Here is a 14,131-nt window from a genome sequence, read left to right as displayed (position 1 = left end):
GCTCCCCCAGTGCTTTTCTTTTGGCAGAGTGAGTAGATAGATCTTTCATGCCCATCTCCATCAAAAAAGAAAAAAAAAAAAAAAAAAAAAAAAAAAAAAGAAAACTTCTCAAGGGGAAATGCAAAATGCTTAAGAAAACCAGTCCTTTTCCAGAGGAGGTCACTGCTGTCCACATCCTTCATCACAACGTGGGCTCCCCATCTCATTGTGGACCTCACCCTCTTCTAGTCAGTGCCAGCAGGTGTTTGTGGGCTCTTTGTTCTCCCTCTTGCCTCTGTGGGAAGTTACAGAGCAAATCAAGTTCCAGGGACCCAAAGTCTGTAGCTGTCCTAGTGAACTGAACAGTGGGATGGCATGGCCCCAAGGCTCAGGAGAGGTGGTCTGTACTGCTGGACTGGGAGCATGCTCCAGCTCAGGATCCAGCTCTACCAGAGCGTGCTCACCCAGAGGCTGCTCCCAAGGACCAGCATGGATCAGCCTGGAGTGCAGGCTGAGTTTACCTGTACAGGTACAGTCTGTGCACTGTCAGAGAGTGGTCACTGGCCACTTTCTTCACTATTTTATGGTTGCTACCAGGAGCCCTGGTCTGGTGAGGGCCTGTAAGGAGGTCTGGTGATCACCAGCTCTCCTGCCTGCCTCACCAAGACTGTGCCAGCCCTGTTCAACCTCCTCTTTGGGTCTGTTCCCCAGCACAGACATCATTGTGCTCCAGAGAGGATGGAATAAAGTCTGTTGAAACAAAAAGCCTGCTGAAGTAAAAAGGAGTTAGGGGAGTCGTTTTATATATAGTGAAAACAAAATTTTCTCCCCTTGATCCTGTTATTTGAACTGCCTGAACTGATGTTTCCAACTCTTTTCCCAAACTCTTGCCTGAAGCAGGCACTTGACAAGCAAATTCTTCCTCGAGGCATTAGTGTTTGATGATGTTATAAACAAAGTAACATGAAGGAAAGCGTTGGGCATCTGTACCTGCTGGCCATGCTGCCAGCTCTGCTCAGGAATACCCAGCCTGCGGAAATTCCTGTATTCTCAAAGTATTTATTGCAAACTTTTCTGGCTCATTCTAACAAATTCATTCATGGGTTTGTGGGTAATGAGGAGACAGTCCCACAGAAGAAAACTCTGGGCTGGCCTTCTTGGTGGTCAGGCTGCAATAGATAATTTCCTAGAAGTCCCTCATACAAAAATCCAGTACAGGGTGCTAACAGGGATCATATTAATCCATATCTTTCTGAAGCACTTTAAAATGGCAATAATTTTATACAATTATATTGAGACCAGTTGAATTTTACCTTTCATGGACTCAAAGTTAAATAGAAAGGAAAAAATAGTCTATTTTCATAACAAGTTTATGTCCTTCAAAACTGGGATCTTCAAAAAATAGCATCTAATTCTTGAGAGTTATTTGGGCAAGTTCAGTTGGACTTGGTTATCTTAAGGGTCTTTTCCAATCTAAATGACTCTATTCTAAGTCCTTCTCATTTCTCTCAGCTTGAGATCTTATGCTTGTGATTTTGTGTCCATGTTTGTTGCCTTTCTCTGTTACTCCTAGCATACTGTCAATAAAGAAAAATAATTGGGGTGAGAGAAGTTTTGAATAAACAGACACAGTTTATTAAAAATGCTTATTTTCTATATGTAAAGATTTTCTCTTTTCCTAACTCTGAAATACTTGGCACTGGTGTTTAACTTTCATTTAAATATGAAATGATAGTATGCATATTGTAATCTGATAGAAATAAATTTATCAGGGAGACAGAAGATAACTGAGGCTTATCCACAAAAACAATCTCATGTCTAGAAGCTGAAAATAAGAAGCTAAACATCTGCAGTCCAAGCCTACAGAATCATTCATATTATACAGCAAAAAACTGCATCCTAACTTAAAATAGGTCACAGGAGTACAATAAAAAAGGGAAGAGAAAGATCTAATGGCAGGAAATAGGACTGCAAACAGAGGAAAAAATATAGGGCAAAAGTATAAAATTCAATGTTTGTTGCATCTGCCCTCCTAGTTCCTGTGCAAAGGCCTCAAATATTCTATATTTCATAGTTTAAGGCCAATCTTGTCTCTTAGCATATTAAAGATTTGCTAAATTAGGATTAAAGCTCTTGAAGGAGCTAGGATCAAAGCTTTTATAGCCAATGTTGAAGTGCATATTCTAATGCTTATAATTGCTAAATAGAAATTGATTTGGCATATTATATGCATCATAACTTACAGCAGACTTAATTAATTGGCAGTTACATTTCTTCCTAGGTAGCCTGTGGCACTTTTTGATTAATTTTTAAAGAAATTTAGTTCACATTTTCTATTTCCTGTGCTTTTTTTTTCTTTTCCCATGGCCTAAATGGGATGACTGAGAAAATATTCATAGGTCCTTTCTACGTTATGATGATATTGCATTTTATAAGAAAATGGTGAAGAAGTTGGACTCTACTCAGAAGAGCAAACTGTTATTTGCAAATGTGAGAGATGAAAACTCTGCACTCTTGTCCTGAGTCATGAAGCAGAACAGAAAGGTGGGAGTCAGAGCCCAGCTTGAATGCACAAAGACGCAAGGGCTGAATCACGAAACCAGGTCATTCCTCGAGTGCAAGCTCAGTGCTATGAGCCAGCTATGAGCTGGAAATACTTGCAGCTTGGGACTCATTCTGCTGTTCTTACAGTAAATGCCCATTAAAATACTGAGAGATTTTTGTCACTGATTTTAACAACGCAGCATCTATTTGTGATCAATAGTAAATGTTTTACCTTTACAAATCCGATAGTTTTTTTTCCTCCAATTCACATGGGCAGATGGGTTTTATAGCTCTGATTTGGAATATTCAACAGGCCTCTGAAAGTATAAGTTAGAGAAGTGTGCTCACGTCCACAACCAGTTGTCTTTCTGGGAACTAGAGAAGGACAGATTACAATGAACATTTTGCAGTGAGAACATACTGTGGGGTTCTTTTTTTGTCACAGAAATTATTTGGCAGTACAGTTTCTCTGATAAAATGTACTTAAAACACCTCCAGCTTTATTTTTAGCTATCTAAGTTAAAACCAACTTCTCCCAGAATTGGGCAGGGATATTTTAAATAACTTTTAACAAAAATTCCACTTACACACTCTCTTAGTGTATCTACGTCTGTAAATAATATAACCTTTCATGACTTAATAGTACCCTCATTTTCATTAATTGAAGGTCTTCCATTTGTCCATTTTCTTTTGGGGGAGGCATAAGTTCTTTATTTGGTTGTTGTTGCATATTGAGAGTGTAATATGCATACCCTTGAACAGCAGTTCATAACTTTTGGAAAGTTTGCAGTGCTCTGAAGACCAGATTCACAAGAATCTGGGAAATTTAGCCTTTATAAGTAATTTGGAGCTCCATGTTGTCTGGGTTTATTGATTTCTTGTGTAATATCTGTGTTGTTGATTTCTCTGCAGGTTGGGGACAGGCCTGCAAAGGATGAATTTTGCCCTCCACCGTACAGTCACTATGAGGTGCCACCAAGCTTTTACCGCTCTGCCATGATCCTGAAGCCACAGTTAGGGCTGGGTGCAGTGTCGAGGTTGCCCTCTGCCAAGAGCAGGATTCTCATTGCCAGTCAAAGATCCTCAGCGAGTTGTCTCCATCAGCAAGGAGAAATAACAAGTGCTCCCAGCCTCTACCATCCTGATGCTTCAGGTAAAGAATGACCTTTCCTTCCTTTCCCTTTACTCCAGTCACCATTAAGATACCTTTTTTTTTTTTTTGGAGACAAAAAAAATCACAAAATGAGCAACATTTTGACCTGATACTACAAAGCTCCAACAGCACTCTTTGAGGTGCATCTTTTTATCCTTCAGCAAGGCTGACTAGGGAGTCTGGGATTTGTCCAAAGGTTGTTTAGCAGGTCATTGCCAAAGAAAGAGAATAGTTTTCAATAATAATTCTCATTTTTCACCTCTTAATCTTCCTCCACCTTGTAAATGATGAAAAATCTTTGGATTTGCTCTGGGGAAGATAATGGGACATTTTCTTCTGTCATGAAGACCCCCTGTTCAGTCTGGATTTGACATTTCCCACCATGTTGTACTCTGAAAACCTGGGCAGTGTTCAAATGTGCCAGCAGAGATCTTGATTCTCTGAAGGCCTGGTGTACACCTCTTTGGAGACAACACTTCTAATACCTTTATCTTCCTAACTACTGCCCAGCTCAGCATGACCATGGGCAGAATTACAGGGGAGGGAAAAGCACAAGAAAAGCTGGAAGGAGAAATATCACAAGAAAGAGACAGTAATTACTTCTACAAGACACTCCTTAGTAGCCTGCAAAAGCATGGAGGTTTAAAAACTGCACATTTCAACAGGAGCAAGTTCAGAGACAACTGAAAATCGGTCATTGCCAGTGAAATGTAGCAGCTGTTTAACAGTCCAGAATATTGCAGAGATTTTTAAAAATGGTCATAAGGGCTAAAGTTAATTCATGTCTTAAGGTCATATGATCCCTCCTCTTGGCCCCGGGTGGGATTCCTTCTGATGTATGCTTATTTAACCTGTTCATGGGAAGCTATTTATAAAAACCTTCAATATGAGATCTTGGAGCCTCTGAAAGCAGGACTACTCCAATGCATTACCTATTTTCAAGTTAAAAGTGTTCCCTTGTGTTTTGCCTAACCCCCTTTGTTACAGTTTGTTTTTTCTTTCATCTGGAGTGGTTGTGGGGTCTTTTCCCCCTTGCAGGTATTTGAAAACTCTTACTGTGTCTCCCCAGCATCCATTTCTCCATACTAAGAAGCAGGAGATATTTAGAAAAAATTAGAATGGAAATGCACCAGAGCATCTTGACTTTACCCTGAGAGGACAGCCTCAGTAATACAGGTTGACAGGATTTGGGGTTTATCAGAAAATCAAGGTTCTCTGTAATATGGTGCCTCTTCCCAGTCTCCTTTACTATCTGGCCCTGCATCTGGAGTTTATCTGTGCTGATGCTATTAACAGAAGCTGACCAAACTCAGCTGTATGTTACTTCTGAGACTCCCCAAGATTGCAGGCTGGGTTGTAAATACCATTTCAGCCCTGTGACTCGAGTTCAGTCAGCATTGAACATGGGAATCCAGGTGCAGAAAGTAATTGGATCGTAATTTCCATTTAAATGAAACTGCAAGAGGCTGTGAGTTCAGGATATGAGTAGGGTAAGCCCTTGTGTTACAGGAACCAGTTTGGGAGATAGATATGAGAGAAAATGCAAACGGATCCATTGTCAAAGAAATGTTTTTTTCTGAACCTCAGAAATTAACACAGACTTCATTTTTATTCATCCATCACCTATCCATTATCTACATTATCTTGCATCATTGATGCTAGCAGACATGACTTTTCTTTAGCCACTTTAAATCCATATGGGAGCATGTATTGTCTTGCATGTATTCATTTACTATCTTCCTATGTTATGTGACATTCTACAATCCAAATAGGATCACCCTATCAGTCATATTTTTTGTTTGTAGTACTGCCTTTAAAAAAAGCCAGTACATGGAATTCTATATGTAAGTGTCCTGGTTTAAATTGCATGAGCTGTTACTGTGATTCTGTTCCACTGAATTTATATTTCTTAACATTTTCATGTATCTCTAAAGTTTGGGGGTTTTTTAATTTTTTTAAATTTTTAATTATTTTTTTAAATCACAAATTATTTTTTGGACCTTTCCTGCTTTGGAGGTCAAATTTAATTCATGGCTCTCCATAATTTGCTTCCTACAACTGTTGTTTTGCTTGTTTCTCTCTAGTCTATTCATACCTCGCTGTTTCAGAAAGGGTATTAAAGATAACTCCTGGTAGACCAATAATCTCTCTATCATCTCTTCCAGGACCCCAAAGTGTGTCTCATCTGGTATTTGGGCTCTTACTGTTTTTATGGATTTTAAATTACACAGGACTTGTTCTGAAGAGGTTGCTAATGTCTCCAGTTTTTCACTGTCCACCTCAGGACACATTGGTTTCACCTCTGGCATCTCGCCTTCCATTTTCCTTGCAAGATGAAGAATGTGTTTAATTTTTCTGCAATACCTTTTTCTGTTGAAAAGTACTTTTCATTGTTTTCCTTTGGTTTAATGCCTCCTCTTACTTATCTTTCATGTACTTCTGAAATCTTATGTTTGTTTCTTTACATTCATTTATTTTTGGTATTTTATTTCCCAATGATCCATTCAAGATTTTCTTATAATCACGTTTTTCTTGATTAAAACATTTTTCCATGTATTCCTCAAATGACTTAATCTTTCTATCAGCAATGTATAACTTTATAGGTCAGCTTACCAGACTTTTTGTCTTTAATACTTCCTTTTAAAGAATTTCCTATTAAATTAATTTCCTATTAAATAATTCCTTTCAAGAAGAATGAATTGCTCATGAAAGAGGCAGAGGTGACAGAAGGTAGGACAAGACTGGTACAGGAGTGCAGAGGCATCAGAGGACTGATTCCTGTGCCTGTATCCACAGCAGAGCACACATGCAGACCAGAGATGTGTTGCTGGTTGCTGTGGAGGGGTTGGATGGGACAGCAACCCCTGGCATGCCAGAGGTGTTGGGGTGTTAATTGGAGGGGCTCATAGTAGGTCCAAACACCTTTTAGCCATCTGTTTTAAGGTACCAAATGCCATTTTCAACCACTTTCCCTTAATTTGGCTGTTAGCTGAGTATTATTTGCAGTATATTTGATCTGCATCATTGGATCTGCTGCACTATTTGAAAAACAAGACTAAACACAGCTTTGATGGAGTCTGCAAACACGAGCAAATGACATGCATGAGCATGTGGTCAGCACCTGGCATGCAGAGCCAGTAAGGCTTTCTCAAGGGTGTTGTGGGGTGTGAGAGCTTGGGTAGCCTCAGCAAAAGCAGCTAGGGACTAGAGGGGTATTTTTCTGTCAGGGATATCAGGCCTGCCTTCAAGATTGCTAATCAGCATCTCTTGCAGCTTGATCCTGAGCTTTTAATCCAGTTTCCAATCCTAATGATAGCAGTCCAGCCCTGAGGTAATGGAAACAGAAGGATCTAGCCAGTTGCTATCCCGTGACAAAGTGTGCAGGACCACAGAGGCTTTTAAACTGAAATCGCTGTGGCACAGTATCGAGGACAGCAGCAGTGCCTCATAATGAGGATTTTATTCCCCTTTGCCATACCATTCATAATACAGCTGTCTGGTTAAGCAGCACTGATAAGCTGAGTGGTTTGGCCCATGTACAATACTAATCCTCATAAAACTGACTCTGAAATAATTGATAATTAAATCCCTGAACTGCTGTGATGGACTGCAAGTATTATAAGTGCATTAAAAGGGTTTTGTTAGTTTTACGTTACGCCAAGTAGAAAGTAAAATAATGATGAGTGCTCCCTCAAGTGAAACCTCTAAGTGATACCTAAAGTGTAGTTGGATCAGCAATCCTTCTTCATCAGTAGAGTATAGGACATGTGGTGGCAATGGTGGCATTAAGCAGTGCTGCTCCTTCAGGGATGCTTTGCCTCAGGTGGGTCAGACAAGCAGCCTGACTGTAAGAAAAAGCATTCTGTAAAGCAGGTAAAATAAGAAGTCATTTAATTATGATATAGGTGCCATGGAGTCTCTGAAAGCTTAATATTTGTTTATTTTTATGCAAATAGACTCTGTTCTTTCTATGGGAAACTTGTAATTCAAAACAAGCGTTGAAGCATACTGTGTCTATAACATGTAAAATATTAATATGTTTTCCTTGGTTATAAAGACTTCTTGAAGCAAGTGTGTTAGGATTTGCATTCATTAGCTGATTATTTTGATGGAATTAATGTCTGATTTTGAAAAGTGTAACAGAGATCTCATCATTAAAACTTCACTTTAATTATGCTCATTAATTTAACTTAATTCTACATTTTTCAGCAGTGTTTAGGGTATTTTTTTCTCAAATAGTGAGTTAATGAAATGTTACTTCCTTATCACCTCTCTGTGTATTAAACTTGTCAGTCCCGAGGGTCTAGCTGTTCCTCTCATTTCTAAGCAAGTCAACTTTCATTGAAGATAGAATTTACCCATAATTCAGGACTGCGATATTTCTCATTCCTCGGACAGACAGAGATACATGCATTTATTTGTGTCTTTGCATATGTATAGTGTATTTCATCTCAAATGCCACAACATGTACACAGCTTTCTCCCAGCAGGAAAGCTTTATTTCCATGTTTATTCTCAGGAATAAACAACCCAATAGTGGCCTATTAATTGAACATGTAAATTAGATGTGATGATAGAAAAGAGGTTTTGAGGACACTTCCTGAAATGCTGCCTTGCTACTACTCCAGCTCTGTCAGAACTTGCAGTCTGAGGTACTTGGGTTTGAACTGGCAAGCTTCTTAAACATTTAAGGAAAGAGGGACAGTGGAATAGTTCAGAGAGGAGAATGTTCTCTGTCCTCCACTAACCTGCAGAGTTGTCAGTTGGCACTCTCTGTTTCCTTTGAGAGTGCAATCTGACTGAATTTCATTTTAAAAAAATAAAAACTAAGTTTCAAAGGGACGCACACACTTCCCCATGAGTTTTTTTTAAGGACATTGTCATCTTACTTGAGATATCACCATCTGCCACCTCTCTGCTCCAGTTACTGTGTCTTCAAGGAACTAAACCTCGTCATTTCAGAAGGGTTGTCTCTATGACAGTGGTGCCAAGTTGTCATTCATAAGAACAGTATGTGGAGCAATCTGGGTGTAGGAGCAAGTAAATATTTCCTACCTTGCGTCCTTCCTGGTGAGAGCCAAGGGTTGTCTCTGGCTGGACCTCCACAGCCCTTCTGAGCAGCCAGTGGGCAGCAGCTGGACAGATGAGATGAAGCTCCAGTGTAGAGAAGTGTTCTGACTGCTCTGGGCTGCCAGTGGAAAGTGCAATGAGTGGGACTCACGCACGAATGATTCCTGTGCTGCACGGTTTTTGAGGGATGCCATGCTTTTCACGTTAGCTGCCAAGCAAACATGGACATTTGCAGCTTGAATGAATTGTGAGATGACAAGTTCTTGGGGTGTTGAGAATGTGCTAACCAGCCTTGGTTTGCCTGGGAGCTGGGAAGGCACAGAGCAGGTTTTTGGTGCTTTTAAATCTGAATCACAAGAAGGTGAGCTTTTACTACCATATGATGGTGGACTGACCCTTCAGAAATTAATCAATATTCTGCAGTGACAATTGTTTGGCCTTCAGAACTGAACTGTCCCAGGCTTGACAGTATTTGGATGAGAGACCATCAGGGCAGCTGGGCCCAAATTGCTCACTGCTGTTTAGGTGTGAATCATTAAAGCCTCTGTTTTAAAGCCCTTTTCCTCAGTTCTGCTTCAGAGAGAAGCTGTTATGTCTATACAGGGAAACCACAAAGGTAGTGGCAGACTAGGTATCTCACTTTTGTGATTCGTTTTTAATCTGCAAAGATACCAATGTTTGGGTTAACTCTGAGCTGGGTTAACTCAGCTTGTATTATCTCTGACTGATGTGGTGACATTGGAGGTAAGTTTTTTACCCCAGATTTCCCAATATGAAATGAGAATAGTGATGTTGAGATCATCAGTAAGTGAGAGAATATGACATCTAATGATTAAAGTTTTAACAGAAATGCTGGTTAAAAAAAATAAAAAATTAAAAAAAGGGAAAGCAAAGAAAACAAAAAACCCTACGACCAGATAACAAAGACTTGCCAAAAGTCCCTGAAGTACAGAGTTTTAACGTCTTGAACTGCTACACTTCTTCATAAGAAGATATCTGTATAACTCGTTTCTTTAATTTTTCATTCATTTCAGCTAAAACACTTTTCAGATTTCACAGAGAAGTTACATGAAAGTTGCTTTTTACCCATGCACGAAGATGCAATTCTGCGTGCAGTGGGGACGCATAAGAAGTGAAGTTCAGACTTTTATTAAGTCTCCCCAGGCACATCTACTTTGTGTCAATCAGTCCCTAACTCAAAATGTTTTTATGTTTCTGGATGGGAACAGCTTGAAGTGTCATAGAAAATCAGTTGTGTGCATACAGACAATGATACTTAATTCAGGCAGTGAGACAACTAGAAAGATTTTTAGGCTTATTTTGGCAGATTTTTATTAAAATAAAAGCTGCTCATTAAAATAACTTTTGTTTTGAACTCACAGACCTTGTTTGCAGGAGTACTTCTATACTTTTAAGGAACAGAAATAAAGCAAAAAAAATGCATGAGAAAACTTGATGATGTTTAGAACAGAAAATGCATACAATAAGCTGATGTCTTATGTATTTTAATGAGAAAGAATACACAAAATTACTTAGCTTTAAGGATTTGAATGCATCCCTAATGAGGATAATGTCCTGCCCCCAGGTCCTCATGGTACAGAGGAACTGGATTACAAAGAAGAAAAGTGAAAAATAATTTAAGGATAATGATGAGTTCAAGATGCAAAATATTGTTAGTTCAGAGAGAATTTGAATTGAAGTCATAAACTAGAAACACACAAAAAAAAAGTATGAGAAAAAAACACTGACTCTTCTGCCCAAGTCTGGAAGAATGACTTTGAAGGAAAAATAAAGATGGTTGGGCAGTTTGTCACCAAAACCCTTCTGGTTTTAAGTAAATTCTTCAGTGACACTTGTGCTCAGTTACAGAGCAGAGAGTGTGCAGAGAACAATCAGTCTGGGGGCTTGATGTGGGCATCCTTGTGGTTGAGCTGGGGACCTGGGAGTCCCAGGTGAGCCACACTGCCTTAGGCCATGCATGTCTGAAATGAATAAAGCCATTTCTAACTTTATCCCACTGCCCCAGTGGAATTTCCCCTATTTTGTTGCAGGAGGTCTGTGATATTTATAGTTGCTGTAAAATGGAAATATCTCTCCCTCCATCTAAGTTTTCTCTAAAGTTTTCAGTGATGCTTTAGGAAAAGAAACCTCAGCTTATGTAGTCCAGGTGCATTTTTTTGAAACCTGTAAAACCCACGAGAGACAGCCCCATACCTTCTCCCTGCTGCCACTGAGCTGGGCAGGTTCCTTGCACCTGCAGCTGCTCACCACAAGTACTTGGCTTCAGACCTGGAGGGTGCCTGGACTTGGTCCTGTCCCAGATGCAGCACATGGAATATTTTGCAGTGAGTAGGGAAGAAGTCTTGGTGCTTTTCAACTAGCCATAAATTAGCTGTAGTAGGCCACTGTCAAAGCAGCACTGCACAAACCTGGAAAAAACTGAGGGTGACCATCACTGGTTATCTCTTCTCTGTGCTAATGTGCCTGCTCTGCCCTTCGCCTGCACCTGGAACCCATGGCTGCCTCTGAGCCCCTCTTCACAATGTCCAAATGAAGCCACATTCAGGATCATAGTCCAAAATTGTCTCTGCTGGTGCCAGAAAAGTGAATGGGGATTTTAGCAGTCTTCTATTGCTCACTATAGATACTTGTTATTTTTATCTGGGTTACTCTGCACAGCATGTACTTCTCTGGGCTGGCAAGGGTAGAAATCCACCTCCTTGAGTCTTAATAAAAGCCTCAGCCTGGGAAAAGTGGGTACAGAAATGCATTTTTAAGAGCCAGGAGTATATAAACTGTTTTATTTGTTGAGCAAGAAGCATTTTTTTACATCTTTATAGGAGTGTGTTTCATAGGAGAACAAAACTCCTTTTAGCTTGGTGTTACACCTATTTCTACAAAAGCTCAGTTACGTTAAACAAAGCTTAGCATTAGTATTGTGATGAGGTACACAAGTATCTTTCAAAATCCCTGTAACATTTTACTGCTCAAAGGAGTTAATCCTGTTTTCTCTAAAGTCTTCTCAAAGTGAAATGCTTCATTAAAATTAATAAGGCTGTGACCTACATAGTTTACAAAAGAATTAAATACTGTAATAATATGGCCATATTCTTACAGTGCAGTTAATTTGTATTTTTCTTTATATTATGAATGTTCACTTCTTTCTTTGAAGTTTGTGTCAGGCTAGTGTACAAATAGTGTTCACTGAATAAGAAAGGAGAAAGGGTGACTTTGTGGCCTTTTCTGGCAGAACACATTGATAGCTTTTAATGCTGCCTTGTCTCCTAGCTTGCTGGTCCTGATTAAACACTCTAGCATCAGGTTTTGGGGATTGTTGTTAGTATTTTTTTTAAAAAATATGCATTTTTGCTGCACAGGATTCCACAAGCAACAGGAATCTGGTATTCTCAAATCTAGGAAGCTCTGTCCAAATTTTTGTACATTTGAGGTCTGGAGTCACTTGGTATCCAGACCTTCCAACCAAAATCTTTGGTCCTTGACCTTGAAGGCAAGACTGCCATGATCATGGACCTTTGGCCTGTGAAGGAAAAGAGGAATATCTGAACCTGTGCTCTGTATTTGCCTAGTAAAGTTTACCTGAGCAAGAGCAGCAGAGTGGAGGTTGGGACCGAAGCTGAAGACAGATGAGTGGTTTGTAACCACAGGCAGACATCACAGCTGAACTGCTGCTGTGGTCTAACTTCAGGTGTTAAAAACCTGCTACTGGCACTTGTCTGAGACCTGGTGGATGTCTCTTGCATGGGCTGATGTATTAACAAGGAGAAGTCCATCACTGGAAATGGCCAGTGGTATGTTAAAAAAGTAGGACTTTACTACAAGGTCATGTCCTTGTTCCCAGGCTTGGCGCAGGAAAAGGGAAATTTTTTTAGTAGAATTTGAAAGAATAACTTCAAAGTAGTGTTTTCTTTGATGAAATATAAAGAAGTCCTGTGTACTTGAAGAGGATTGTTGCTGGTCTACAGTACTTTCCAAAATTGGAGGTTATGCATAGCGTGTTTGTCTCTGTGAGTTTTTTTAATTGGCACATAATAAATGCAAAATTAGAAAGTGATACAGCATTGAAGAAGGTAACATTGAAAGAAATTTGTACCAATGTTGAACTATGTTACTTGGCTGGAAGTTTGAGCTATGCCCCATAGGTACTTGATACATTTCACCTTTTAAAAATGATTGTGACCTGTAATTTTTCCACCAAATGTCTTTTTAATGCAGCACAGAATAAGACATCACTGAAGTCTGATCAGTCATTAAAACTTGTGTTCAGTCTTAATGATGCTGCCTTTATGTAGCTGGGAGATACAGGTAATGGTCAGCATCTCCCAGTTCATTTATTTAACAAAAATTTCCTTCTTTTTCCTTCTTTCAGTTGATCTTAAGAAAGGATCATGTCCAAGTGCTGCAAAATCAAATCTCCCCAAGCCCTGCCCATCTGGACTTCGTCCCCCAGGTTATTCACGGTTGCCAGCAGCTAAGCTGGCTGCATTTGGTTTTGTCAGGAGCTCCAGTGTGTCCTCTGTCTCCAGCAACCAGTCAAACGACAGCGCTCAGAGTGACCAGAGCAGGACAACCAACCGTAAGTCCCAAAGGTGCTCTTCTTTCTGGGGGGATAGTGAACATGTGTGTTCCAGGATTGTCCAGACTAGTTTCCACATAGTTCAGGACTAATGGAATCTGTGCAGTGCTAGCTAATCTCTTTTGTGCTGCTGACTTTGGTTTGCTATCTTGATTGCCCAGTGGTTTAAAAATATTAATGATAATTATTAAGTATTAATAAACAATCACTTAATTCTAACAACTATTTAAAATATTAATAGTAACAGATAAATAGGGCCTGAATGTTGAAGAGGTTGTTTCCCTGCTATGAAGAAAATTCCATTAAGGGCGAATCTGAGGCATTCTTTCTTGTATTTTTTTTTTATCTGGAACATCCCTTCCTACAAGCTGAAACTGTAAATAAACAGAGTGAACTGTGTTTGGCAAGTAAATGGCAGCCAATACAGAACAGGACAAATATTATCTAAAATAAGAGATATGGTCTTTTGCATCTAATTTTCTTCTGCTTCTTAATATTCAGTATAATAAATTTAGTTTAGGAAATTGATCAAATAATGCCAGTGATATGAAAGGGGTCAGGACTCATATCATAGTACATCTACCAGACTTTGAACAATCCCTATTTTCTGTAGAGGCTATTAATTTTGTTAAGTAGAAAATAATACCCACTGGATTGTGCAGTCCTTGGGAAATGTGTTCACTCCCTGGGCTCAGAGCAGAAAGGGGGATTGAGGGATTTTCATGCCCATTTTTCTTTGAAGACTGGATTGAGCCTAAACTGTGTCAATATCAAAGCAAGTGGTATCAGCCC

General features: G+C 39.5%; 1 protein-coding gene across 3 annotated transcripts in view; it reads left to right on the top strand.

Moving 5' to 3' along the window:
• The window catches only part of MTUS2 (microtubule associated scaffold protein 2), a 256,121-nt gene that overhangs the window by 99,798 nt on the left and 142,192 nt on the right, over positions 1–14,131 (top strand). For all 3 annotated transcript variants that reach the window (XM_015627010.3, XM_015627033.3, XM_015627016.3), the window contains 2 exons: positions 3,436–3,676; positions 13,133–13,339. In XM_015627010.3, the coding sequence (XP_015482496.1) occupies positions 3,436–3,676; positions 13,133–13,339 (448 nt within the window). The remainder of the gene's footprint in view (positions 1–3,435; positions 3,677–13,132; positions 13,340–14,131) is intronic.

Source organism: Parus major, chromosome 1 (assembly GCF_001522545.3).
Source record: "Parus major isolate Abel chromosome 1, Parus_major1.1, whole genome shotgun sequence".
Lineage (NCBI taxonomy): Eukaryota > Metazoa > Chordata > Aves > Passeriformes > Paridae > Parus > Parus major.
The sequence above is the reverse complement of the archived record's forward strand: the minus strand, read 5'-3'. Positions and strand labels throughout refer to the sequence as shown.